This window comes from Panicum virgatum, chromosome 2K, assembly GCF_016808335.1.
Source record: "Panicum virgatum strain AP13 chromosome 2K, P.virgatum_v5, whole genome shotgun sequence".
Taxonomy (NCBI): Eukaryota; Viridiplantae; Streptophyta; class Magnoliopsida; order Poales; family Poaceae; genus Panicum; species Panicum virgatum.
Window position 1 is genome coordinate 64,883,667 of NC_053137.1, and position 26,461 is coordinate 64,910,127.

Consider the following 26,461-nt stretch of genomic DNA (forward strand, 5'->3'; position numbering starts at 1 on the left):
CAATGAGTATTTCATCACATACACTTCTCCACAGGGTCCAGCGATCGAGAGTTGTTAATGTAGTGGGTTAACCTTAGGAGCGGACGCGGTACTTACGTGTGTACAGATGTACACCTAATAATCTGGGTAGAAAAATCGTACTAGTCAGCACAACATATATAGACTTTTTTTATCAGGTTACGTTGCTTTGTATTGAGCCCAAACATGTCAAATAACCCTATCTAGCAACACAACAACATCTTTAGTTATGGGCTGGCCTCTTCTTTCCTGGTTGTCAGCTGGCCCAAGTGAGAAGAACGAGCGGAGGACCGTGCTCATCTTTCTTTTCTTGACTCCACACCCCTATTTCTTTAGCTCCAGCGATATCAGGAGCGATATGGAGGGAGTGCCGCTGCTCACAGCCGTGACACCACCGCATGGATGTCCAACTTTCAGTTGAGCAATTATTCTAGCTAGTTTCTGACTTTAATTTGTGTATATGATGCAATCGGTTCGTACTTGATGCAAGTGCAATTTGAAGTCAGTAATGCATTTTTTTTTCTAAGTTTTAGTACCTCGCGGTCTAAAAAAAAAAGCATCGTTCTTGATTTGAAATATTTGTATAGCAGAAGCGGTATTTTTTAAGCGACTACTATCTGTACTACCCCAATTCTAAAACTATAGCGACAAAGCAAAGTTTAAAGCAATTTTAATTTTCTCCCCCTCTCTTTCATGGATTCTTCATTTTTTCTTTATAACAGCTCGTTTACTCTATGTACACTTAATATAAAAAATCCTGCGTCCACCACTGTTTAACCCCATCAAAATGAGAAAATTGCATATTTAGGACTCCAAACATCGCGCTTTATAGTTTGCGGGGAGGCCACGGTCACCGTGGTGGAACAGGCCGATGGCGAGCAACCGCGTGGAGTGGAGCGCCTCGATTCTATAGTCGGCCAAACGGACCAGGCCAAATGGATGGCCCTAAGCACAATCCGAAAAAAAGGTGGGCCGTGCTTGGGTCACCACTCCGACCTATAGTGCTACCCGAACACGACCCGTTTAATCAGAATCGGCCTGGTGAAATAGGAAAAATCCTACCCTAACTTCTCCTGATTATCCGGCCGCTGCCGCGACGGCAAATGTTAGGAGTCGCTCGGGCTACTAGCAGTCAAACCATCGCACAAAGCCTAATAACTACTTTTTGTTCCGAAACAAAAAAAAATTCTAAATAAATTTTTTGTATTACTAGAATAATTAAAAAATTGTTCCGAAACAAAATAAATAGGCCAGTTTGTTGAACCAGTTTATGTCCAATAATATAAAATCTAGTGGGTGATAGGTTTGCTGGGATCACCCGCGTGACCCGCAGCAGCGTCCGCCGCGACCGCTTCCTCTCCCCTGCTCGGCGCCGCTTCACTCCTGCTCGCCGTCCGTCTGGCTGCCGCTCTCCCGCGGCTTCACCAGCCGGGCCGCCCGTTTGGCCATCTGTACTCGACGCGCTCGTTCCGGTCGCATGAGCTGAAGATTGCTCCCGAGCCCTCGACGAGATATATACTACAGCATCATCGGAGTCCGGCCTCGAGATTTGATTTGATCCAAGCAGTCGGATAAGGGTTCAGACGAGGCAGGGGTAGTTTCAGTTGACAATTGCCAAATAAAAAAGAAACTGCCGCACTCGTTTTTTTCGTTTCATGCCCATGCCCCGCTCATCAGATCCATTGTCCGCTGACCTAGCACCCTGGCGTGGCCAATGAAGCAGCCGGATCAAGTTAAAGGAGCACGAATTCCACAAACGATGCCACGACATAAGATTCCAGGGCGATTGCGAGAAAAACAATGGCACCGAACTCGTAATTATTGATTGGATTAGCCCTGCCAATTCCCCCCCCGTACATGAACTACTGATTCTACACGCTATCTCCGCCTTACAACTATCTAGACAGTACATGTTACCAAGTTGCTATTGTGTCAACGCTTAGAACTTATAAGTAGTCATCGCTCGCATCGATCGCGCTGCACACCCACCGAGATTAGTGGAGCAAATCGCCGAGATCGAGCAGCAAGCAGGATCCATATGATGAAGCTCGCGGTCGCCTGCGGCCTCGTCCTGCTTTCTTCTCTCCTCGCCGTCTCGTCGACGGCGGAGCAATTTGATTTCTTCTACTTTGTGCAGCAGGTGAGATCGATGTGCTTCGTTATCTTGTTGCTGGGCTGGCACATGATTTTTCCCTCTCTGAACAACCAATAACTCGCTGCACGAACACGCGCAGTGGCCGGGGTCCTTCTGCGACACGTGGAGGGGGTGCTGCTTCCCGGACACCGGCAAGCCGGCGGCGGACTTCGGCATCCACGGGCTGTGGCCCAACTACGCCACGTGCCATGGCCGCGACGACGACGCCTTCTCCATCGTGGGGCGGCGGGGCAAGTGCTGGCCCGAGTACTGCGAGGAGGAGGACGGCAACGCGCTGAGCCCGTGGGAGATCCGGGACCTGGTGGCGTCCCTGTCCCGGAGCTGGCCGACGCTGTCGTGCAGGGGCGGGGACAGCTTCGAGTTCTGGAGCTACGAGTGGAAGAAGCACGGCACCTGCTCCAACCTCCGGCCGCACGACTACTTCGCGCGCGCGCTCGAGCTCAAGGCGGCGCACAACCTCACCGCCATCCTCGCCGGCGCCGGCATCGTGCCGTCGGACACTGAGACGTACCCCATGAGCGGCGTCGGCGACGCCATCGCCGCGGCGACCGGGGCCACGGCGAACCTGCAGTGCAACCGCGACAAGGACGGCCAGACGCAGCTGTACCAGGTGTTCCAGTGCGTCGACCGGGAGGCGAAGAACCTCATCGACTGTCCGCTGCACATGCGCAGCCGGTGCTCCGGCGACAGGGTCAAGCTGCCCCTCTTCTGATCGCGCGCGGTCTCACGAACGACGATGGTGGCCCGAAGGACGGCCGGCGACGCGGGGCGGCCATGGCGCGCGCGGCGGCATCTGATCGGCATTTGTGTTGTTGTGCCATTCTTCCAGCTCGATTTCTTAACTGTACTGCTGGTCCTGGTCTTGATCAGATGAATAATAGATTTGATTTGATTTTTTTTCTGAGAAAAGCTTGCGCCCTAGAAATTGTTTGCTTGCGCCCTAGAAATTGTTTGCTTGTTAGAACGAACAACGAGGAGCGCTCGAACTCACGCGAAATACAGTAGACCTACGACCACGCACATGTCGATAGATACATTGACCTGCGACTCGCATCATAACAACCAAGTCCGATGTGCTCCAGCCTCGATCCACAGCTGGGCCTCTTGCTTGATGCGGTCCATGAGCTCCTTCATAGACTGACCGGCATGGAGAGCGTGTCCCGTCGGCCGCCCCGCCGCCCCTCCCTCTTTTTTTTTTGAAGGTCACGTCTGTTACTTTGAACGATTTTTCCCTTCAATTCTTTTGGATACACACAGGCGGTACACGGGCTGCTCCATGGATGGGAGTGAGGCAATTGGGTTTGGTTTAATGGGCCATGTAGTCAGTTTAGTGGGCCTAAATAGGGTCTGTCAAGCTGCGCTGCGCTGCGACGCGAATCCCGCTCCCCGACCTGACGGGCCGTAGCTGCAGTTAAACGGAAAGCCCATGGTATCTTTCAGCCCGTCTTGAGTGTGATGTGCGGCCCGAACTGTTGGCGGGCTTTGTGGCCCGTCTAGAGAGTAGAGAGTGATGATGGCCTTAACGAACCTACAGCACCGTCCTGCAGCCGCTCGTTATCCTGCAGCCAGTCACTTGAACAGCACCTATCCTCTTGGAGCCTTGGAGCTTGGAGGTATCCGCAGGTTAACTGTCCGAAAGGGATTTCTGGATGAGCTGGCAGGTTGGTCTCCTGCAGACTGCAGCTGCTGCTCTGTTTCCTCGTGCTTCACGTGTGTCCACAGCTCTTTCCCGTTCCCGCGCGTGTATGGCCAAAACAATCTAATGAGTATCGTGTCCCGCTTAGCCTAATCCATAAAGCCACTTCGACCAACCTCTCCGAATGATGCCAGAAACCGTGTGATAATGATGGCCAGTGGCGGCGCTTGCCTTGTGAGTACATTGAGTTGAGCTCTGGAAGGTACATATAAGGTAAAAAAGTAGACTTATCACTGTTTTTTATTTTTCTACGGGTGCATCGGCACCCACGCGCTGCAATGGAGATTGCCCTGTAGCACGCGCGTGCTGAGCCTATAATTCCACGGCCGAGTCGCCGGCCGGGGAGCACTCCAACACTGGACACAGACCCCAGCCCAAGTATCCTTGAGCTTCGGAAGCTCGAGAGCAGAAAGCAAGCATGGCACTACACCACCACGGCTCCCTCGCCGTCCTCCTGCTTGCTCTCGCCGTCGCCTGCAAGGCCACGGATTTCGATTTCTTCTACCTTGTCCAGCAGGTAAAACTCGCCGGCATCAATGGCCTCGCGCTCTTTGCTACTCCTGTACACCGATCAATTGTTCTTTGGTTTGCACAGTGGCCTGGCTCGTACTGCGACACCGAGGCCGGCTGCTGCTTCCCGGGCGACGACAAGCCGGCCGCGGACTTCGGCATCCACGGCCTCTGCCCAAACTACGTCGCGTGCCGCCCCGACGCCGCCACCCCGAACAGGACTGGCCCGACTTCTGCAACGCCACGGACACTCTCAACCCCCTCGCTGGTAAGTGTCCATCTCTTAAAATGGCTCGCGGCTCAGCATCGGTGATGGCAACGCGACCGTCCGATCCGCAGATCGCGGACATGGAGGCCGACCTGCGCCGGAGCTGGGGGACGCTGTCGTGCAGGAGCAAGGACGCCATGGACTTCTGGAGCCACGAGTGGAGCCGCCACGGCACCTGCTCCGGCATGCCACAGCACGCCTACTTTCGGGCCGCCCTCGACCTCAAGGCCCGGCTCGACCTCACCGGCGCCCTCCTCGACGCCGGGATCGTGCCGTCGGACGAGGCGGAGTACTGCCTGGGCCGTGTCCGGGACGCCGTGGCCGCGGCGCCGATGGTGGAGTGCAACCGGAGCTAGCGCAACGAGACGCAGCTGTACCAGGTGTACGTGTGCGTGGGCCCCGACGCCCGGACCCTCGTCCCCTGCCCGCCGCCGGCGCAGCGTGGCTGCACCGACACGATCAAGTTCCCACCGTTCTAGCACAATGCTTTCGCGCGTTTCAGTCTTTTCAGAGGGGAATAGGCAATAGCTGAGTTGAGATGCTGCCATTTGCGTTTCTAGGGGATCCGGTTGTTTTCACTTTTCAGCATTTGCATCTCGCAAAGATTCAGAGTTTTTTTTTTCTTTTCATTGTTCCGTCCAACTCCAATCTTCAGTAGAAAAAGAATGTTTTGTGTGCAGTGCTACAAAACCGGCACAGCCCAGCATCCCAGACCTGACACAAGACGATGGCCAATTCTTCAGCAGGCTCAGTTCAACGCTGCCTCCTGCTGCTGCTGCACGTACGCGATGCCCTTGTCGATGCTGGCCTTGAGCTGCGGCTTGAGGGCCTCCAGCGCGCGCGCCTCGTAGTCCGAGAGCCCCCTGAGCTCCGATCCCACCGCCTCCTCCACCCCTTCCCTCCCGAGCTTCACCCTGGACGCGAAGAACGGGAGCTCCGGCACCACCTGGGACTGCACGTACGCGCACTCGTACACGTCGGCGTCGCCGTCGAGCCCCCGCAGCGACGCCTCCAGGAACCGCGCCTCGGCGTACGCCATGGACAGCGTCGCGGACTCGGCGCCGGCCATGGCCTCCACCACCTCGGTGCCGGCGTTCTGGACCCTGGCCGTGAGCTCCTCGACCTCCTCGTCCGTGAACGCCGCCTTGGGCCGCGCCTTGGACAGCAGCGGCAGGATGGTGGTCCCCGCGTGGCCGCCCACGACCGGCACGTCGACGTCGGCCAGCGGGAGGCCCTTGGCCGCCGCGATGAACGCGTTGGCGCGGACCACGTCCAGGGTCGTGACGCCGAGCAGCTTCCGCGGGTCGTACGCGCCCTTCCGCTTGAGGACCTCGGCGGCGATCGGGACCGTGGAGTTCACCGGGTACGTGATGATGTGGATCAGCGCGCCCGGCGCGTGGTCCGCCACCGCCTCCACGAGCTCCTTCACGATGCCGGCGTTGACGCTGAACAGGTCGTCCGGCGTCATGCCGGGCTTCCGGGGCGCGCCGGCGGGGATAACCACCACGTCCGCGCCGTCTAGGCTGCCGACGAGCTCATCTTTTCCGGTGAAGCCGGCGACCTCCACCTGCGTGTTGCAGTGGCTGAGATCGGCGGCGACACCGTTGACGTTGGCGGTGTCGTAGAGGTGCAGCGCCGAGACGAGCGGGGACATCTTGATCAGGAGCGAGAGCGGCTCCCCAATCCCACCCGCGGCGCCAAGGATGGCCACCTTGTAGCTGCCGGCGCCGGCCTGGGCGACGATGACCCGCTTCGCCGCGCCGGCGCGTGGTCTTGGCACTCCCCACCTCAGAGTGGCAGAGGGCTGCCAGTGGGAGCTGGAAGCACTGAGTTGTCGCGCGTTGAAGGTACTGGCGCCACGCCGGAGCTGATGCTTCCTGCAAGGAACTGAAGCCAAGGATAGGGTTGCGGTTGCAGGCGCCGCCATTTTTTCGGATTCTGGGGAAACAATGCAGAAATGTTCAGTTGTTAAGATGTGATGAATCAATCTTATGTGGTACAGTAGAATTGAGAAATCAATAGCACAAAATGCTTTATCGAGTGCGCCAGCACTCTAGCGAGGCCCAATAATAACCAGCAGAATGATTCGGCCCATCCATGTTCCATAACCCAGTCGCGATCCGGATCCCGGCCTGCACATCGGCTGCCGACCCAGCAGCACCCCTCGCCGTCTCTCGCCCTGCACACCGGCGACGTCGATGACTCGACTCGGATAACCACCGCGCGGCACACACACTGACACACAGGCTCAGGCAGCCGGCAGCCCAGCTGGATTCACCATTTCCCAACTAACAGAGACCAGCCGGTTCCCAATATGTGGTCACCGAACGTCCGAACCCGTACAGGATGGCGACGACCGACGGCCGCCGGCAATTGCCGCGGCCGGCTCCACGCCGCCCGAACATTTGGAGGCTTCGCGCCGCCTCAGCCGCTCGCGCACACTGCACCCGAAAGCTTCGGCTCCGGCCATTTCATACGCGCGAAGAGCGAGCATACATACAAGCGGAACAAGGAACACTGCAGAGAACTAGAGAAGTAAGCAGGATATGGAGGGAAGAGCCGAGCACCTGACAGGAGAGCACGAGCGGTGGAGACGGAACCAGTGGCTGCTGCCCGTGGGCCGTGGCCAGCGGGAGGGAGAAGGCCACCCCACCACACAGCCGAGCGGTGTCAAGTCTCGGCTGTTTTGGCGATCTCACGGGAGCGGAGAGCCTACCAGAGCCAGAAGCCCAGATCTCTTTAGAATAGAAGAGGATAATAATTGTGGTTTTGGATTTTTTTCCCTAGCAGATATTTGAGCTAAAACGCGTGGGGGAGTTCACTATCTCCTGATCTAAATGTGCCAATAGCAGCAGTGCTTGCTGTCCAGGTCCAAACAATACAACGGCGTGAATCTTATCTTAGAGCAGCAGTATGTTCAGAGCTCTTAATTTGTTTTTTTCCTCGAATATTAAGGAAAGCTACATATCATTGTATTAAGAAGAGGAACTTTTAATTTACAGGAAGTAAAATAATTTTATTATTGCGAATTAGATGGTAGTTTTTTTTTTGAAAAAATAGGGTCCCTCCATCTTTCTTGTGTGTTTTTCCTTGTCTACAAGAAGAACGTGACTTGAAAGCAGAGCCGGTATTTTCATGGCCGGTCAAGCCACCAACCATCAACATCAGAGGATTAAGGACTCTTTCATTTCCTTCAGAGTATTGGTGAGTTCAAATATCCCCATCAGCATCCGAATATCCACCAGAGGATTGATCATTTTTAGATGGAGGGTAAAGGTGGAACATGCCCACACCACATCAGGTTCGCAAAATGAATGTAGTTGACCTTTGGTTTAGTTCATGGGTGGAGTACACTAATTCTTTCTCAAAATGGATGCCGGTGCCCCCCCCCCCCCCCTTTTGTGTAACTCCATAGACATCATCATCGTAAGAAAGTAGTGTTCTCTTCAGGAAGGCACATAATTCACATAAGTAGAGTGTTTCCTCTGTCAAAAAATATAAGCCGTGGTCTGGATTGCCACGGTAAACTACAACGCTTAACAACGAAATCATAACCGTAGGAAAGTACTTTAAAATATGGACTTAGCTTTGTGCTTCTCCCTTGTAATCCCTGGCCACTGGGCCTAGCGAATTGTACTCGGCGCCCTCCACTGTCCGTTACCAGACTCGTCCGGAATCAGTGACAAAAAAAATATTTTCATAAAACAAAATTTACATTAGGTGATGCTAATTCTTGACCAAAGATTATAAGATTTCAATCTTAAAATATGTGTCACCATATCTATGTTTTAGGATGGAGGGAGTATGAAAAACACCTTTCCCACTTACTTGCCTCTCCATTTGTCTCCTGGATCTTCAAACAACCTCATAGCAAAAAGATTCTCTAGTTTTCAAAAAAGTTTTCCTTAATTGAAGTATCGTCTCGAAAGTCGAAAGTACCTAACTGCCACTTCACCTTGACACGGCAGGGCAGGCAGGTAGCATCAGCCTGCTCAACCTTTTTGAGCCACAAGACTGAGAGCCTGAGAATTCAGACAAAAGTAGGCAAAGACAGGTGTTCATTCATGAATTCAAACAAATCGGGGTTGCTTACATATTTTTATCCAAATCGTCGGCCAGCTAACGCTTCACGAAGATAGGCATCCCTCACCAGAAGACCTCCATGGCGTCTCCCCATATATATAGAAACGGGAGATCCCTACCGCACATCTGTCATCATGCCACTCCAATCATTGACTTGATATGAGCGATTAATGAACAAAAAGGGTTACCACAAAATGAGTCCTTTCCTTCATATCATGAGCATTGTAGGGTCCGCTTGCCCTACTTGACCACGTTAGATGAATTCAGACAAACAATTTCATTTATGGAAGCCACGATATTGGGCATTTATAAAAACCCGCACGAAAAGAACTACTATTAGTACATTTTCTTAATTAGCAAAGGCGCATAGTATTGGTGTTCCTTTCCCTAGTGAGTTCTATCTTCAAATGAGGCTACGCCTGCTAATGGGGTTGAACCCGCCCCAAATCCGCCCCTACCCATATTTCAAGAGCTCTAACTACCACCCGCCCCGACCCGCCCCGTCGGCCCAATGCTCCAACCCACCCCAACCCGAAGTCACGACAAAAGATGATATGCGACTTACGCGCCGATCTACTACCATAGTGAACCTAATCAATGTGAAGGTGACGAGTATTGAGTACGAAGGTCTTAGTGAACCTGTGTCCCTTACCGCCATTCTCCCAGATCTGATACCGACAAGAAGGATGTTGCTATGTAAACAGATGAGGGAATGACGCTCATCCCGTGATAACTTCAATTGCTGTACCTTTTCTTCACAATTGAAAATACTGGAAACCCAGCACAAATGCACTCACCTGAAATTTGAGCACAGGCGTTCCAATCCTGCTATAACTATAACCCTCTGTCTCGGAACCAGAAATTTGCTAGGTAATGGCAAGTTTTCCTACGGTTTGAATAACACAAGGTAGGGAAACAAAATTTCACTAGGGAAATATAAAAGCCGCAGAGATACGAACGGATTCTAGTATTGAAAGCCGCTGATGAATCTTCTGATGGTTTACGCAACTCATTATAGAGTTTGGCACTGAACCGACATTTGACAGATCAGTTATCCGGTTGGGTAGCTTGAGTTCATAAGTAAAAAATAAAATAAAATCAAGAAGTCTAAGCAATACAAATTCTAGATGCTTCTCTTCTTAGTGTTTGGATCATGTCGGTGTTCGTGTGATTCAATAGCGTCATATTCGCAAAAACGCTTAGTCGTCTTGAGGTGTGAAACTTCATATATCAGTCATATATTGCATATCCCCTTAAACACTACAGATTGCAGCACTGCACTGCACTGGTGTGCGCGTATCAGCCTATTCTAGAAGTTCTGTGGGCCAGAAGAAGTGAAAGTTGAGCACTGTTGTCTGGCAGAAAACTTAATTTCAGCTAGCAGACATGTCTGAATCTAGTTTGGGATCTGCAGGCACACTTGGAAGGGGTTTTAATTGGGTCAGCTGCAGCGGTGGCTCCAGGAACTGTCAAACAAACTAAGCAATCGGTGAAAGTGCTCTTGTTATTGTACTAGCACTGCCAGCGACGAAAACGCGGCTGCCGCCACGACGAGGAGCCTGTTGATTGACGCGGCTGATGCTGTGGCTGGCGCTGTATGTTGGAAAAATAGACAACTGTAAATTTAATTTCCGAACTAGATTTATCATGACGAGAATTAAACCTAACATGCATGACTCTAACATACATGACTCTAACATACTAATTTCCGAACTAGATTTATCATGACGAGAATTAAACCTAACATGCATGACTCTAACATACATGACTCTAACATACTAGACAGTACGTATATCATAAACATGATTTCAGAAAACATGATTATGAAACAGATCTGATCACATAATACGTACTGTGCAGGAGCCGCCGGGAAGACGAAAGGTGCAGACGAGACGAATACGGTCCTTCGAACGGAGCGCAACAACCGGCGTTGCAGACGACGGTACGCCGCAGCTCCTGATTTGGACGGAGGACGAGCCGTGGCGAAAAAATGAGCAGTCGCGCTTAGCGCTTCCCAAAAATCTTATTCGCCATCTCCCGGTGCAGGATCACAAGAGCGAGCGGTTCCGGAGACCTGCCCCCCCGTTCGCCGGTGCACGCCGGCGCTCGGGATGGAGAAGACTACGGTGGCGGCGCAGCAACGAGAGGAGGCAAAACCCTAACTCAGATTAGATCTTCTTATGAATTCCCAAACCTTGGGGACTCCACGTATAACGATCTATGGTGCACTTTTTCCATGAGGGAGGTGGTCCGTATTTAAAGAGAGAAAAACCCCCTACACCCTCGTCCATTAGCAATACAGGACTAATAGATGGTGTACCTCCTCTTAGCGCTAATGGGCCTTTGAGATTTATTAGGATTATTTACATGGGCCAAGCCCATAAATCTAACACTGGACTTGCTGGAAATATTGAGTCTGCGGATGGGCCCAGCAGCTCCAGCACAGCAGCTCTCGCCCAACCGAACAGGGCGGAGGTCGAACAATAAATTGATGAAGACAATTCATGAAAGCACTACTGTTGCTTCGTCATACAAGAAAAGCCCTAATCTCTAAAACACGAAACGCCATCCGACCTTAGGGATTCTCTGGCACCTCAGAGAACCACGTTGCCCAGAAAAGTAGCCGCCGTCGGATCGGGCCATCCAACGGCCATGGGAATCCTCCGCCTCATCCCGCACCCGCCTTCGCCGCCGCAGCACTCGGCCCCAGCCTGAGCCTCGCCGCGCGCTCCGCTCCTTGCCCTTGTTGCCGCCCCTGCTCTGCCGCTTGCCCGGCCCCTGCCTCGCCGCCCTCGTTCGTATCCAGCCTGCTGCGTTGACCCAACGTGCGAACGCGGCCTGTGACTAGGCACACAGGCTCGCGGCGCGCGTTGTGCGATGCTGCAGTGGCTCGGTGGGGGTAGGCGGCCAGGAGGCAAGTGGAGGACGGCCGCGCGCGCACCAGCTGCCCAAGGGCGCGGCGAAGCTCACCGGCCAAGCGCTGCGTGGGGAGCGGCGGCGAGGAGGCGGGGCGACGACGTCTGGCGGCGGTGGCGATGGAGCTCCGTCGAGAGGACCCGCGGAAGGGGGATCGATCGGGTAAGGACCGGAATCGGTCCAGGAGAGCAAGGGGTAGCTCTCTTTGCAAGGAATTGAAGGAAGCCTCACCGGAGATGATGAATCGAGGGCGGCCGGCGGTAGGGAAGAAGGTCGCTCCAGCCCGGCGCCGCGGGCCGCCGCGAGGGCCCGGCGGCGACGACCGTGGCGGTGGGCGAACTCAGCGCCGCGGCTGCTGCTGCCGCCTGCATGGGCCGATCCGAAGCCTCGGCCACGCAAGGGACCAGTAGGACTCCAACGTCAGGTGCGAGGAATTTTGTAACACCTCAGGTGTTAATCACTGATAATTAGGATTAAGCACAGCCATTAGTTACAAACCCATACGACCAAACTTCACAAAACCAAAGTTTTTGGTCTCAGCTCAGCCGGACCGGTCTGACCGGTCGGGGCAACCGGTCTGACCGGTTGAACTGGGTTCAACTGGTTGGGCCCACAATATTTAAATCACTCTCTCTCTCTTCCTCATCAGTTCACCCACCTCCCTCAGCTCCCTCACGCTCCCACCCCGAGCTCTCCCTCTCTCCAAGCCCAAATCAACCAATCCACCCGTTCCACTTGATTCCAAGTCCAAGGAAGGATCAAATCGGCGTGGTGGATCACCCTTCCCACTATTTCCTCCCTGGGGTGGCCGGGATTCAAGTTCTTGTGCACAAAGGAGCTCACTCAAGGTATGACGCTTGCGTCGGCCGATCTCTTTTCCTGGGAGGTTTTAGGAGATTTCCTCTGGTAAAAAAACGTCCAAATGTATCCATGAACTAGTACCTAGAATGGTTTTAAAATTTGTGGGCGATTTTTGCCGCGCCAAGGATTCTAGGTTTTGATCTGGGTAGGATCGATCTGACCGGTAGGGGTCCGGACAGTCCGTCCATTGGTTCGGATACTCTGGGTTTGTGGTGGTTTAGACATTTCGGGTTTAGGTCCGGATACTCCGAGCAGGTGTCCGGATACTCCGGGTTTTTGGGTATTTTTGGGTGGACAAGAGCAATTGGGGGTAGGTCCTTAGTAGTTGTACTCGGTCGATGGTTAATTGTAATTATAAAATCGTATTTGCATTAACTCATATCATATGCATACGTGTAGCAGCCGCGGCAGAGGAGGTGGTATACGAAGTGGTTGCGGGGGCACAGGAGCCCCAGGGGCAAGCCCCGCAGCAGGAGGCTCGCGAGGAGTCGACCCAAGGCCCAACTCACCCTAGTGCTGAGCAGCAGGCTCAAGGCAAGCCCCGGTGCACATCCTACTATTTCAAATTATGACACCTATATATGTGTCTAATAATTGTGCATTAGGTTTAGGAATTGTTTGAAACCTTAGTTGCATGATCCCTAGGTTTTTCTAGGCCTTATACTAGTATGAATAGGTCGTTAGCACTGCTATGCTTAATAGGGCTCGATAGAAGTCGAGTGATAATTCTGTCAGTCGCGAGATATATGATGTCTTTATATTATAGTATATGAATTATTATATTCAAGATGGAAGGTATGGGATGGGAGACCGGATGGGGGAAGGTGTAGCCCCATCTTTGTTGATTAAGGACCGTTCCGTTGTCGACTGTGCTGATCGGGGATTGAACTATACTAACCGCATGCTAGGAGTATGAGGTAGTCGAAACCGGTAAGCCGAGTACTGCTTTGCTTCAAAAGTATAGGAACCCGCACCCAACTTCTGGGGTAGTCGAGTAGTCGCGGAGAAATGAGGGTTTACTTTTGGTGGTCTCACGTTGAGTTCGGCTGACCATATGTCGTTGGGCTGGTTCCTGTAGTTCGAGGCGGGGAGGGGAAAGGTCGGTGCGTGGGGTCCGATGGGGATTTTGCGTGCCGTGTTGGTTAGGTCCACCTTGCGAGGTTAAATTTAATCGATTCGCCGTGTCTCGCGGTTATGAGTGACTTGATCTCTTTGTCACATCGTAGAAAGGAATTGGAATAAGAATGAGATGAGATGTAATGAGGGTTGATATTATTTAATGAATGTTTGCTCACCTTGATTGTTGTAGCCTTGCAAATCATAGATGATTAGTCAATTTATTGATATAATTGAGAGCTAAAACTTGGAAAAATAAGGACTTACTTCTAGTGCTTGTTCTGGAAAATTAACCATCAGCCAAAAGCCTCGCATGTCTAGGTATATGGACTAAGTTATACCCACTGGTCGGGTAAGTCTTACTGAGTATTAGTTGCTCAGGGTTTGTTGCCACCAATTTTTATTACAAGACACCCGGACGTTGATTTCTGCCCCTGCTGCGTCAAATTCATCCGCAGAGATGCAGATGAGTGGGAAGTGGTGGATAGAGACCCTTAGATTAGGGATTGGCGGGTTGCACACTTGAGGACAGGGTGTGTAGCCCTCAGTTTTGTTTTGACCGGTCTGACCGGTCAGTGGACCGGTCTGACCGGTAGTTGGTTAGGCCAGGTAGCACCGGTCTGACCAGTGAGACGTGCCGGTCTGACCGGTGGTGTTAGAACTGAACCAGTGAAGTAATGTAGTTGTATGTTTTCTTTTTCATTTGAGTTTGGCTACGCTATGTAAAGTTTGTAAATTATGTAATTTATGTAAATTATGCGAGCTTGTGTTTGGAACTCAATATGTGAAACTCTCGTTATCGGTTGTCATCTTTGTATATTTTCAAGTATTTTGTCGTGCTTGTACCCAAGGTTATTAAAACGATAAAACGACGAAACGAATAGAGGGTAGATTTTAACGAAACGATGGATGTTTTATCGTTTAAACGGGCGTTTTAACGTTTAGACGTCGATTTCACGACGTTTAAACATCGTTTTAATAACCAGGCTTGTACCATCTACGCCCGTCTTCGCGTGGGACTTTCGGTGTTATTTCGATCGGGTCATGGGTTGAGAAAGAACCGTCAAATTAGCTCATTAAGCTAATACACTCGATGTGTTCAAATGACAGGCATTACGCTTAATTTAAGAGTTTTAATTTGACCGCAGACCTCTCCGCCGCGAAGGCCCGACGGCGGCGGCGGGCGAACTCAGCACCACGGCTGCATGGGCCGATTCGAAACCTCGGCCGCGCGAGGGACCAGTAGGACTGCAATGTCAGGTGCGAGGCGGCCGTCGACCTCCACCGCCAAGCAAACTGGTGCCCCCCTCTCTCTCTCCGTTTACCATAGGAGCCACGCATCCTCTGCTCCTCAGATGAGCCAACGGGCATCGCACATCCCCTTCCATGCCCTTTCCCCTCCATGATGCACAGCCTGAATCGCACCTCCGCCTCAGTTGTCCGCAAATCAGAGGCAGTCACGTAGGAGGCTTGAACTACAAGATTTATAACAATGGACTCTACCTAACATGTCCAAATGGAACACATTAGAGCCCAAAATCGAAAGAGAAGGAGAGAGATAGCAGTAGAACATCAGAAGCAGCGCCACATCGGCACGGCGGCGCACCTCGCCGCCGGAGGCTTCGCCGGCGCCGTCAGCAGGAGGTGCACCGCCCCGCTCTGGTTTTTCCTTCTCTGTGGTAATATAGAAACAAATTTTTGACATTTTTATGCTGAGCGGTGGTGGCACGGATTGGAATCGACGAGGGCCGGGTAGGCATTGGATTTTCTCCCTCTGTTAACTCTGAAGAAATTACGAAGGATGTTTTTTTTGAAGGGTCACCGGAAGGGGAGAGGATCCCCACCTGATTTTTCATTGCTTATGTGGCCCAAGATGGCCTGATATTACGAAGGATGTTATGCTCTATCCCTGTTTCGAGGTTTGACTGATTGTCGGCCTCTAGCATCCACATGGAGCTAATTAAGAAGGGTACCCAATTAAGAAAGATATGTAGTATATTTAATTTGTTTCAGTTGATTCGGTAGTGATTTGAGAGCATGTAAAAGGAATTGAGTAGCAACAGATCTGATGTCAAGACTGACGGGAGGCCTGTTGTTTCGTTGCACTTCATTCATTACTCTTGAAATGAAACGGATGCTGATAATGAAGACATGGGATCATTTTGCTGTTTGTAGTTATTAGTTTGTGCATGCCCAATTGCTTTATCATTAATTTGTATTTGTTACTGGATATAGCTTCTCGAGAAAAGGTACAAATGGTTGCGTATTACAATAATGTTTGTTAAAATGGATACAAGGCTTATCAGAATCTGGATGCTCATGCGGCACTTTGAATTGAAATACTATTATTTATGCATGTATCAGACACAAATTGTTGATACATGCTTGAATCTGAACATGGGCGCGATGCAAAATGGGACAGGATGATGGGTCGGGAACTTGCTTTTGTCCTGTGTTTATAAAGGCGAAACAGTTACAATGCAACTTCAACCTGTAGGTAGCGATGTTGCATGAACGAAAAAAGAAAGGTAAAAAGAACCCGCAAAAAAAAAGGTAAAAAGAAAACGAAAAACATTATCTGTCAAGAATGGGATTCGAACCCATGCCCTTTCGGACCAGTACCTGAAACTGGCGCCTTAGACCAACTCGGCCATCTTGACTTATTGTTGTCAATCCAGAAGAAGCTTAATTATCGCATTGTAACAAGCATAAACTTCGGAGCCAGGCAGACTGGCTTAAAATTTAAAATTCGCATGTAGCTTATTAGGATACTGGTACTGAAGACATTATGATGCGAGCTGGAAGTGAATGGCGCGGTGACTCTATGTGCACGCTTTCCTTCGCATGGCCATCTGAGCATCCAAATGTATTCAACCGTGGATCAGTCCTGCGTCAAATAAACTTTACTGTTCCTTTCAACCAACGCATCCACAAGAACTTTCAACCAATGTGTAATACTGGGCGGCATTATTTCCCCAAGTTGTCGCTGTTTGAAGCTTATCGATCCAACAAACCTATAGTATTTAATTAACTAATAATCAAGTGTCACTTGATATAATTTCTTTTTGACCTAAGCGTTAGTTGATAATCTTTCTCTATGCACAAAGCGCCAATCTCGGTTGCTGTTTCGTCGTCCTCCTGATCAGGCCGCGTTCTTCTGCCCAATCAAGAGCCGTCCGATCTGTGCCCAAGCAGCCAGGCATTACGTGTAGATTAATATCCACAAAAAGTCGTCATAACTATACTCATTTTCGCAGTGCATTAGCTGCTCAGATCCATTGTTCCTTCAACCACCTGGCGTGGCCGAGGAAGCAATTAAGCAGACCAAGTACGTGCTGCCATGAGCACACACGTTCACACGTACACACTATATGCCCTAAAAATTTCCGAAACCGAGAAGACATTGCAGCCAAACTCGTAGCGGATTGGGCTTAGCTAGCTCTGCCCAGCCGTTTTCTTCTATATATTACATGGACTCACGAGTTGTTTCTGCGAAAGCCCGGTCCAATAGTTATTTGCTAGCATATTCGCCTTGGACCGGATCCACCAACAGCACAATAATATCTGTTGTCGGATTTTGAGGGTAGCCACAGCCGGTTGGCGGAACGCACCCGCCTATTCCCCGAGAGGGAGTACTCGGGGAAGTGCCAAACTATTAGGCTGATCTAGCTCAGGGGCAAGAACGCAAGAACACACGAATTTAGAGTGGTTCGGGCCGCCGGAGTGTAATACCCTACATCCACTGTGTGGTGTACTTAGTATGAATGAGTCTATCCTCTGCCCAGCCGGGCCTGAGTCCTTCTCTAGCGGGCGTCTTCCTTTTATAGAGCAAGAAGGACGCGTACACAGGTGTTGGACCCCGACAGGTGGGCCCAACACTGATGTATATTATACTAGATAGATACTAATGGTGGTATAGTGACAGAGAATCTCTTGCCGGATACTCTTCATCGTCTTGTAGACTCTCTGACCGAGGGGGGTCTGCTCCTGTCCCATCGGCGAAGCGCCCGTTGAGGTAGTATAGCTTGCGGCGTAGTCTGTTGGGTCTACCGCGTAGCCGTTATGATACTCCGTCGCCGAGTTATCGTGTCTAACTGGCATAGTAGACTGACGCGCGTGGCATAAGTGGTGCCAGCGGCTGTACTGTGCACCTTGGTAACGCGCAACCAACAGTACAGCCTGGCAAAAGTCTCCTCGGGCTCTGCCGCGGCAGAGCACACTTAACGTCTCCCGTATTGAATGCGGTAAGTGGGCAAGTCTTCCAGGGGAAGCTTGGCAGCCGCGCTCGTACCTGCGCCTGCGGACACGTGGCGGCTCCGGACCCCCCTAGGCGGGGTGTCTGTTCCCTCCCTACTGAGGGGTCCGGGTAGTACCTGGGGTCCGGAGCCGGCAGGGGTCCGGGACTCCCAGGGAGGTCCGGGGGCTCTATCTGTTTTGGCTGAGAACTACCTCCTTCGGGATACGTGGCGTCACCGGACCCTTCCCAAGCAGGGTACGGGTCCGGGGCCGTTGGCCGGGAGAGCAGGGGTCCGGCTGCTCGTCCGTCAGGGCGTAGTTAAGGATAACCACGAGGCTTTTGCCTTGACACAGCAAGAGGGGGTACCTCAGTCCTGGGGTACCGACAATATCCAACGCACAATGCTAATTATTGATTAATTATTGGCGCTTAGGTATGTATTGTTATTATTAATTTTGAATTTTGAGAAAGCGCTTGGTTATTATTGGTTTTGTGTAGACATGTTGGCAATGTCGTCGTTCTTGCAACGTTGTATATAAAGCATTAGTGCTTTGGGCCGGCTCTCTGCAGCTACTGAGCTATACACAACACCACAGCTGCAGGAAATCGCCAATTGGAAAGGATGGAGACCTCGATCGCCTTCGTGCTGCTGTTCTCTCTCCTCGCCGTCTCGTCCGTGGCGGAGAAGTTCGATTTCTTCTACCTTGTTCAACAGGTGATCGATCCATATATAGCTAGTAGATAGTACTTTCTTCTTTCTTGTCGCTGCATGTTTCTGAACGCGCATTGCGTGCACCGCCGCCGGATCTCTAACGACGCGCGCGTTCGCCGGTGCACATGCTGCAGTGGCCGGGGTCGTTCTGCGACACGCGGCAGGGCTGCTGCTTCCCGGACACGGGCAAGCCGGCGGCGGAGTTCGGCATCCACGGGCTGTGGCCCAACTACGCCAAGTGCGGCCGCGGCCGCGGGGAGGAGCTCGCCAGCGCCGTGCTCGGCGAGGACGACATCGCCTTCTTCTCCGGGGCCGTGGGGCGGCGGGGCAAGTGCTGGCCCGAGTTCTGCGACGACGGCAACGCGCTGAGCCTGTGGGAGGTCCGGGACCTGGTGGCGTCCCTGAACCGGAACTGGCCGACGCTGTCGTGCAAGAGCGGGCGCAGCTTCGAGTTCTGGAGCTACGAGTGGAAGAAGCACGGCACCTGCTCCAACCTCGCGCAGCACGACTACTTCGCGCGCGCGCTCGCGATCAAGGCGGCGTACAACCTCACCGCGATCCTCGCCGGCGCCGGGATCGTGCCGTCGGACACGGCGACCTACTCGCTGAGCAGCGTGAGGGACGCCATCGCGCAGGGGACCGGGTTCACGGCCAACCTCGAGTGCAACCGCGACGCCGACGGCAACGCGCAGCTGTTCCAGGTGTGCCAGTGCGTGGACCGGCAGGGGAAGAAGCTCATCGACTGCCCGCTGTCCATGCCCACCAAGTGCTCCAGCGACCAGCTCAAGCTGCCGCTCTTCTGATTCTCGTTTGTGTATATGTAAAAACGCCCCTGAATTCTGAAGGCATTATTGGCCGGTCGGCGGCATTGTGTTTGTGTGTGGGTTAGCTGTTTGAAAGCGGATTTTCGAATAATGTGTTTTCCTTCATGACGATCGGGGAGCTCATTGCATTGTTCTTACACGCAGCTTTATTTTACAGTACGAGGGCTAACCTCGTGGCAGTATTCAGCAATGTGTCTTTCCGGATGCAGCTATCTCCACTCCAATAGACCAGTAGTCTCTTGCCTGATTCGCTTAAACACAAACAATGAGTATTTCATCACATACACTTCTCCACAGGGTCCAGCGATCGAGAGTTGTTAATGTAGTGGGTTAACCTTAGGAGCGGACGCGGTACTTACGTGTGTACAGATGTACACCTAATAATCTGGGTAGAAAATCGTACTAGTCAGCACAACATATATAGACTTTTTTTTATCAGGTTACGTTGCTTTGTATTGAGCCCAAACATGTCAAATAACCCTATCTAGCAACACAACAACATCTTTAGTTATGGGCTGGCCTCTTCTTTCCTGGTTGTCAGCTGGCCCAAGCAGGGGCGTTTCTGGCCCACTCTTTCCTATGTAGCTCCGCCCCGCCCAAGTGAGAACAACGAGCCGAGGACCGTGTTCATCTTTCTTTTCTTGACTCCACACCCCCTATTTCTTTGGCTCCAGCGATATCAGGAGCGATAGAGTGCCGCTGCTCACAGCCGTGACACCACCGCATGTATATCCAACTTTCAGTTGAGCAATTATTCTAGCTAGTTTCTGACTTTAATTTGTGTATATGATGCAATCGGTTCGTACTTGATGCAAGTGCAATTTGAAGTCAGTAATGCATTTTTTTCTAAGTTTTAGTACCTCGCGGTCTAAAAAAAGGCATCGTTCTTGATTTGAAATATTTGTATAGCAGAAGCGGTATTTTTTAAGCGACTACTATCTGTACTACCCCAATTCTAAAACTATACCGACAAAGCAAAGTTTAAAGCAATTTTAATTTTCTCCCCCTCTCTTTCATGGATTCTTCATTTTTTTTCTTTATAACAGCTCTTTTACTCTATGTACACTTAATATAAAAATCCTGCATCCACCACTGTTTAACCCCATCAAAATGAGAAAATTGCATATTTAGGACTCCAAACATCGTGCTTTATAGTTTGCGGGGAGGCCACGGTCACCGTGGTGGAACAGGCCGATGGCGAGCAACCGCGCGGAGTAGAGCGCCTCGATTCTATAGTCGGCCAAACGGACCAGGCCAAATGGATGGCCCTAAGCACAATCCGAAAAAAAGGTGGGCCGTGCTTGGGTCACCACTCCGACCTGTAGTGCTACCCGAACACGACCCGTTTAATCAGAATCGGCCTGGTGAAATAGGAAAAATCCTACCCTAACTTCTCCTGATTATCCGGCCGCTGCCCCGACGGCAAATGTTAGGAGTCGCTCGGGCTACTAGCAGTCAAACCATCGCACAAAGCCTAATAACTACTTTTTGTTCCGAAACAAAAAAAAATTTCTAAATAATTTTTTTGTATTACTAGAATAATTAAAAAATTATTCCGAAATAAAATAAATAGGCCAGTTTGTTGGACTAGTTTAGGTCCAATCATATAAAATCTGTAGTGGGTGATAGGTCTGCTGGGATCACCCGCGTGACCCGCAGCCGCGTCCGCCGCGACCGCTTCCTCTCCCCTGCTCGGCGCCGCTTCACTCCTGCTCGCCGTCCGTCTGGCTGCCGCTCCGGCCTCCCGCGGCTTCACCAGCCGGGCCGCCCGTTTGGCCATCTGTACTCGACGCGCTCGTTCCGGTCGCATGAGCTGAAGATTGCTCCCGAGCCCTCGACGAGATATACACTACAGCATCATCGGAGTCCGGCCTCGAGATTTGATTTGATCCAAGCAGTCGGATAAGGGTTCAGACGAGGCAGGGGTAGTTTCAGTTGACAATTGCCAAATAAAAAAGAAACTGCTGCACTCGTTTTTTTCGTTTCATGCCCATGCCCCGCTCATCAGATCCATTGTCCGCTGACCTAGCACCCTGGCGTGGCCAATGAAGCAACCGGATCAAGTTAAAGGAGCACGAATTCCACAAACGATGCCACGACATAAGATTCCAGGGCGATTGCGAGAAAAACAATGGCACCGAACTCGTAATTATTGATTGGATTAGCCCTGCCAATTCCCCCCCGTACATGAACTACTGATTCTACACGCTATCTCCGCCTTACAACTATCTAGACAGTACATGTTACCAAGTTGCTATTGTGTCAACGCTTAGAACTTATAAGTAGTCATCGGTCGCATCGATCGCGCTGCACACCCACCGAGATTAGTGGAGCAAATCGCCGAGATCGAGCAGCAAGCAGGATCCATATGATGAAGCTCGCGGTCGCCTGCGGCCTCGTCCTGCTTTCTTCTCTCCTCGCCGTCTCGTCGACGGCGGAGCAATTTGATTTCTTCTACTTTGTGCAGCAGGTGAGATCGATGTGCTTCGTTATCTTGTTGCTGGGCTGGCACATGATTTTTCCCTCTCTGAACAACCAATAACTCGCTGCACGAACACGCGCAGTGGCCGGGGTCCTTCTGCGACACGTGGAGGGGGTGCTGCTTCCCGGACACCGGCAAGCCGGCGGCGGACTTCGGCATCCACGGGCTGTGGCCCAACTACGCCACGTGCCATGGCCGCGACGACGACGCCTTCTCCATCGTGGGGCGGCGGGGCAAGTGCTGGCCCGAGTACTGCGAGGAGGAGGACGGCAACGCGCTGAGCCCGTGGGAGATCCGGGACCTGGTGGCGTCCCTGTCCCGGAGCTGGCCGACGCTGTCGTGCAGGGGCGGGGACAGCTTCGAGTTCTGGAGCTACGAGTGGAAGAAGCACGGCACCTGCTCCAACCTCCGGCCGCACGACTACTTCGCGCGCGCGCTCGAGCTCAAGGCGGCGCACAACCTCACCGCCATCCTCGCCGGCGCCGGCATCGTGCCGTCGGACACTGAGACGTACCCCATGAGCGGCGTCGGCGACGCCATCGCCGCGGCGACCGGGGCCACGGCGAACCTGCAGTGCAACCGCGACAAGGACGGCCAGACGCAGCTGTACCAGGTGTTCCAGTGCGTCGACCGGGAGGCGAAGAACCTCATCGACTGTCCGCTGCACATGCGCAGCCGGTGCTCCGGCGAAAGGGCCAAGCTGCCCCTCTTCTGATCGCGCGCGGTCTCACGAACGACGATGGTGGCCCGAAGGACGGCCGGCGACGCGGGGCGGCCATGGCGCGCGCGGCGGCATCTGATCGGCATTTGTGTTGTTGTGCCATTCTTCCAGCTCGATTTCTTAACTGTACTGCTGGTCTTGATCAGATGAATAAGAGATTTGATTTGATTTTTTTTTCTGAGAAAAGTTTGCGCCCTAGAAATTGTTTGCTTGTTAGAACGAACAACGAGGAGCGCTCGAACTCACGCGAAATACAGTAGACCTACGACCACGCACATGTCGATAGATACATTGACCTGCGACTCGCATCATAACAACCAAGTCCGATGTGCTCCAGCCTCGATCCACAGCTGGGCCTCTTGCTTGATGCGGTCCATGAGCTCCTTCATAGACTGACCGGCATGGAGAGCGTGTCCCGTCGGCCGCCCCGCCGCCCCTCCCTCTCTTTTTTTGAAGGTCACGTGTGTTACTTTGAACGATTTTTCCCTTCAATTCTTTTGGATACACACAGGCGGTACACGGGCTGCTCCATGGATGGGAGTGAGGCAATTGGGTTTGGTTTAATGGGCCATGTAGTCAGTTTAGTGGGCCTAAATAGGGTCTGTCAAGCTGCGCAGCGGTTTTTTTTATTTTCGTTTTTTACAAAAAATATATTTTCGATTTAGAAATTTACAGCAATATACCCCGGCCGCCCCGCTGCCGGGCGGCCGGGGACCTGGCCGCCCGGCAGCGGGGCGGCCGGGGCATTTCTAAAAAAATTTCGCGGAGAAAATTGCGCGAAGGTCCCTGGGGCCGGTCGCCCAGCAGCGGGGCGGCCGGCCCTGGCCGTCCGGCTGCAGGGCGACCGGCTCTCCCACCCTTATATAAGGGTTGGCTAGTCCCCCACCCCTCATTTGCATCACTAAAATTCCAGAAACCAATAAAAAAGAGGGAGGGAGAGAGGCGAAGCCTTGCCGAATTTTCGAGCCGGCGACTGCAGGTATCCAAAATTCTTCTACGCTTTACAAATAGATTATGTTGTAATTATTTTTTATTGAAACAGAAGATTAGCAATCAATTTAATTATTGTTAGGAGTGATTAGTGGTACATTTAGGTGCAGTTACTTGTAATGATTAGCGTTGATACAGTACATTTAGTGTTAGATTAAGTATTAGAAAGTACTAGAAAATTGTTAGAGATGTATTAGAAAGCCTTAAAAATTGGAAGATAATATTAAAAAATATTAGAAAATGTTAGAAAATTGTAGAAAGTATTTTGTTGAAGCAGTAGTTTAGCAATCAGTTTAATTATTATTAAAAGTGATTAGTGGTACATTTAGGTGTAGTTACTGATAATGATTAACGTTGATATAGTATATTAGCAATCTGATTGCTCACTTGTGATTGCCAGGGCTCAACACCATGGCATCATCAGGATCCACCTACATTCCATGGAGTAAGGTGACGGAAACAGTCCCCCAAGGAGTCCAGGTGACTATGTGTTTTTGTGGGTCTTTGTGCAAACTAATGAAATCAAGGGTTCTGGGGGACGACTTTGGCAAGAGGTTCTTCATGCGAGAATTACGAGTACGACCCGCCCAAACATTACGGCAAGGACCGAGCAAAGGTACTACAAAACACTATCAGAGTTTGTCACTTTCAGATCTAGTAATGACTTCTAACATGATTTGGGAAAAGACTCCACCGCCTCTATGTGATTTCGTGCAGTGGTTAGACACCGAGCAATCTCAGTAGGATAAGAACCACGTGGAGCGTTAAGCAAGGTGGGTTGTACAAAGGTGGCAACGAATGCTGTATGAAGAACAGATGGAGGAGAAGCGCAAGAAAAACCAGGAAGAGATTCAGAAGAGTATTGCAGAAGTGGAATGTCAGAAGGCAGAGGAACGTGAAGCTGATAGGGAGAGGAAGCGAGAGAGGGCCCGCCGTGCTAAGGAAGCAGGGTCTGAAGCTATTAGGAAGGGAAAATATCTCCGGTGTACTTAGTAAAGCACCACCATGTAATCCCGGCATTTTACATTTCCTAAGGCATGTTAGGTTTACTCACAACACGAGGTTATCGTATTGCACATGCCATGCTTTTCATTGTTCAAGTACCTAGTAGTACCAACGCCTTATGTCTCTGCTTTGTAATCGTAGCATTGTTTACAAAACTGTATTGCAAACCGAAAATTTATGATTCATAACTACCCTTCTATTTTTAGTACACTACATTCAGTGAGCAATCTAATTGAACCAACCTACACATTTAGAACTACAATCAAGAAATCTTACTACACAAATACCTTCGTAATATTACATGCTACAATCTGGTGCAAATACATATCCATACATAACGAAATGTAATTATTACATACAGGTTGGAATACATATCCATACATCTGGTTCAAATACATATGCACACATAACGAAATCTAGATGCGACGGGCTCCAAAATCCGGAGGCAATCCATCAGTGGGATTTCCAGAAGGTCCAACCTCAGCACCAGCATTATCTTCTTGCATTTTAGGACACTTCTTGTAAGTGTGACCCTCTGCTCCGCACATGTTGCATCGTTTTTTCTTCTTTCCTGCCTCAGACTCATCCATTCCGTTACGGATACGAAGTGTATGCCGTCGACCTACCCCTCTCCTAGCATCAGGCTTTTAGGTTCAAGTGATGACAAATAGAAGGAAGGCGAAGCTAGACCCGATGGATAAGAATTGAAGAGACTGTGAAGAAATGAAGTCAAAACAAACAAGACAGAGATAATTTGCTATCACCGGTTAAACCAATGATGAGCAAATTGCACTCACCGGTGCAATGGACCCAGAAGCTGAGGCTAGGGTTTTGCATCGGTTAAACCAATGACAAAGAAAAGACATACGTCGGTGCAATGACTGAAGTGAAGTCAGACACAGAGGGACACCGGTTGAACCGGTGATGAAGGAAAAGTGAACGTCGGTGTAATTGTCCAGAGAGTTGGTTTTTTGGGAATCAGGGGACAGTTACATTCACCTGTTAAACCGACGATACGTCGGTTGATTGCTCGTACAAGTAACTGATAGTTTTTTAGTGGGCAGTTTACATTCACCGGTTGAACCGACGATGGCTATTGGAGGAGCGTCGGTTTAACCGGCGTTACGTACTTTTTCTATCAGCTTTCCTCCAACTGCTCTTTTGGGGTATGTGGCTATATATACCCCCAAGGCCGGGTCATTTGCAGAGGTTGGAGACTCTGGAAGTTCTATTGAAGATCAACATCAATTCCATCCACCATATTGAGCTTAGTGCCACATTCAAGCTTAGAATAGCTTAGTGCAAGTGTGAGCTTGAGAAGCTTAGTGCTTGGGAGGACTTGATCTTGCGAGATCAACCTTGAGCAAAGTCATGCTGCGGCAAGCAACCGTGTACTCGTCGTGTGACCCTCCGACTTAGTGTGGAGAGGCAATGACACTTTGTGCGGGGAAGGAGACCCCTCTTGGTGAGAAGCTCCGATAGTGAAGACGGTGCCATTGGTGACGCTTCCAGAGAGACGGTGGCGGTGACCTTGTCTTGGTGACTTGGCGTCACTTAGCCTTTGCTTGCCGGAAGCCTTGGTGGCGAACGCAAGACGGTGATCAAGCGAAGAGACTCGGCATCACACTTATTCTTGGTGGACAAGTGACCGTGGATGTAGGCAGGGACTTGGTGTCCTAACCGAACCACGTTAAATCGTGTGTCTTGGTGTCTTCACGGGAGTTTGCATATTCTCTCCCTTACCTCCTTACTTACCGCATTACGTTTTCGCATTTACTCTATTTTGCGTGCCTTTACTTTCCTAGTTAGTTTGATTAGGATTGGCTATAGGTTGCAAGTCTTTTGGGGTAAGTAAATAGTAGCATAG

The 26,461-nt window shown here is 51.2% G+C and overlaps 4 protein-coding genes, 1 non-coding gene and 1 pseudogene across 5 annotated transcripts; 4 read left to right on the plus strand and 2 right to left on the minus strand.

The window, feature by feature from the left end:
* The first annotated feature begins 1,988 nt into the window (after nucleotides 1-1,988).
* On the plus strand, nucleotides 1,989-3,074 carry LOC120696236 (ribonuclease 1-like). The gene is made up of 2 exons (XM_039979365.1): nucleotides 1,989-2,158; nucleotides 2,253-3,074. Exons 1-2 carry the CDS (start codon nucleotides 2,057-2,059, stop codon nucleotides 2,883-2,885), a joined length of 735 nt encoding a protein of 244 aa, XP_039835299.1. The 5' UTR covers nucleotides 1,989-2,056; the 3' UTR covers nucleotides 2,886-3,074.
* An 831-nt stretch (nucleotides 3,075-3,905) lies between these two features.
* LOC120694578 lies at nucleotides 3,906-5,350 on the plus strand (annotated as a pseudogene).
* On the minus strand, nucleotides 5,201-7,463 carry LOC120694577 (malate dehydrogenase, chloroplastic-like). The gene is made up of 2 exons (XM_039977750.1): nucleotides 7,215-7,463; nucleotides 5,201-6,585 (listed from the first exon to the last, which is right to left on the minus strand). The coding sequence occupies exon 2, from the start codon at nucleotides 6,572-6,574 to the stop codon at nucleotides 5,396-5,398; it is 1,179 nt and encodes a 392-aa protein (XP_039833684.1). The 5' UTR covers nucleotides 6,575-6,585; nucleotides 7,215-7,463; the 3' UTR covers nucleotides 5,201-5,395.
* An 8,739-nt stretch (nucleotides 7,464-16,202) lies between these two features.
* TRNAL-CAG lies at nucleotides 16,203-16,283 on the minus strand. The gene has a single exon. It is a non-coding gene; the product is annotated as a tRNA-Leu (tRNA).
* Nucleotides 16,284-18,439: 2,156 nt separating this feature from the next.
* On the plus strand, nucleotides 18,440-19,505 carry LOC120696237 (ribonuclease 1-like). Its single transcript, XM_039979366.1, has 2 exons — nucleotides 18,440-18,575; nucleotides 18,707-19,505. The coding sequence occupies exons 1-2, from the start codon at nucleotides 18,483-18,485 to the stop codon at nucleotides 19,373-19,375; spliced, it is 762 nt and encodes a 253-aa protein (XP_039835300.1). The 5' UTR covers nucleotides 18,440-18,482; the 3' UTR covers nucleotides 19,376-19,505.
* Nucleotides 19,506-21,528: 2,023 nt separating this feature from the next.
* LOC120696238 (ribonuclease 1-like) lies at nucleotides 21,529-22,773 on the plus strand. Its single transcript, XM_039979367.1, has 2 exons — nucleotides 21,529-21,866; nucleotides 21,961-22,773. The coding sequence occupies exons 1-2, from the start codon at nucleotides 21,765-21,767 to the stop codon at nucleotides 22,591-22,593; spliced, it is 735 nt and encodes a 244-aa protein (XP_039835301.1). The 5' UTR covers nucleotides 21,529-21,764; the 3' UTR covers nucleotides 22,594-22,773.
* Nucleotides 22,774-26,461: the final 3,688 nt, after the last annotated feature.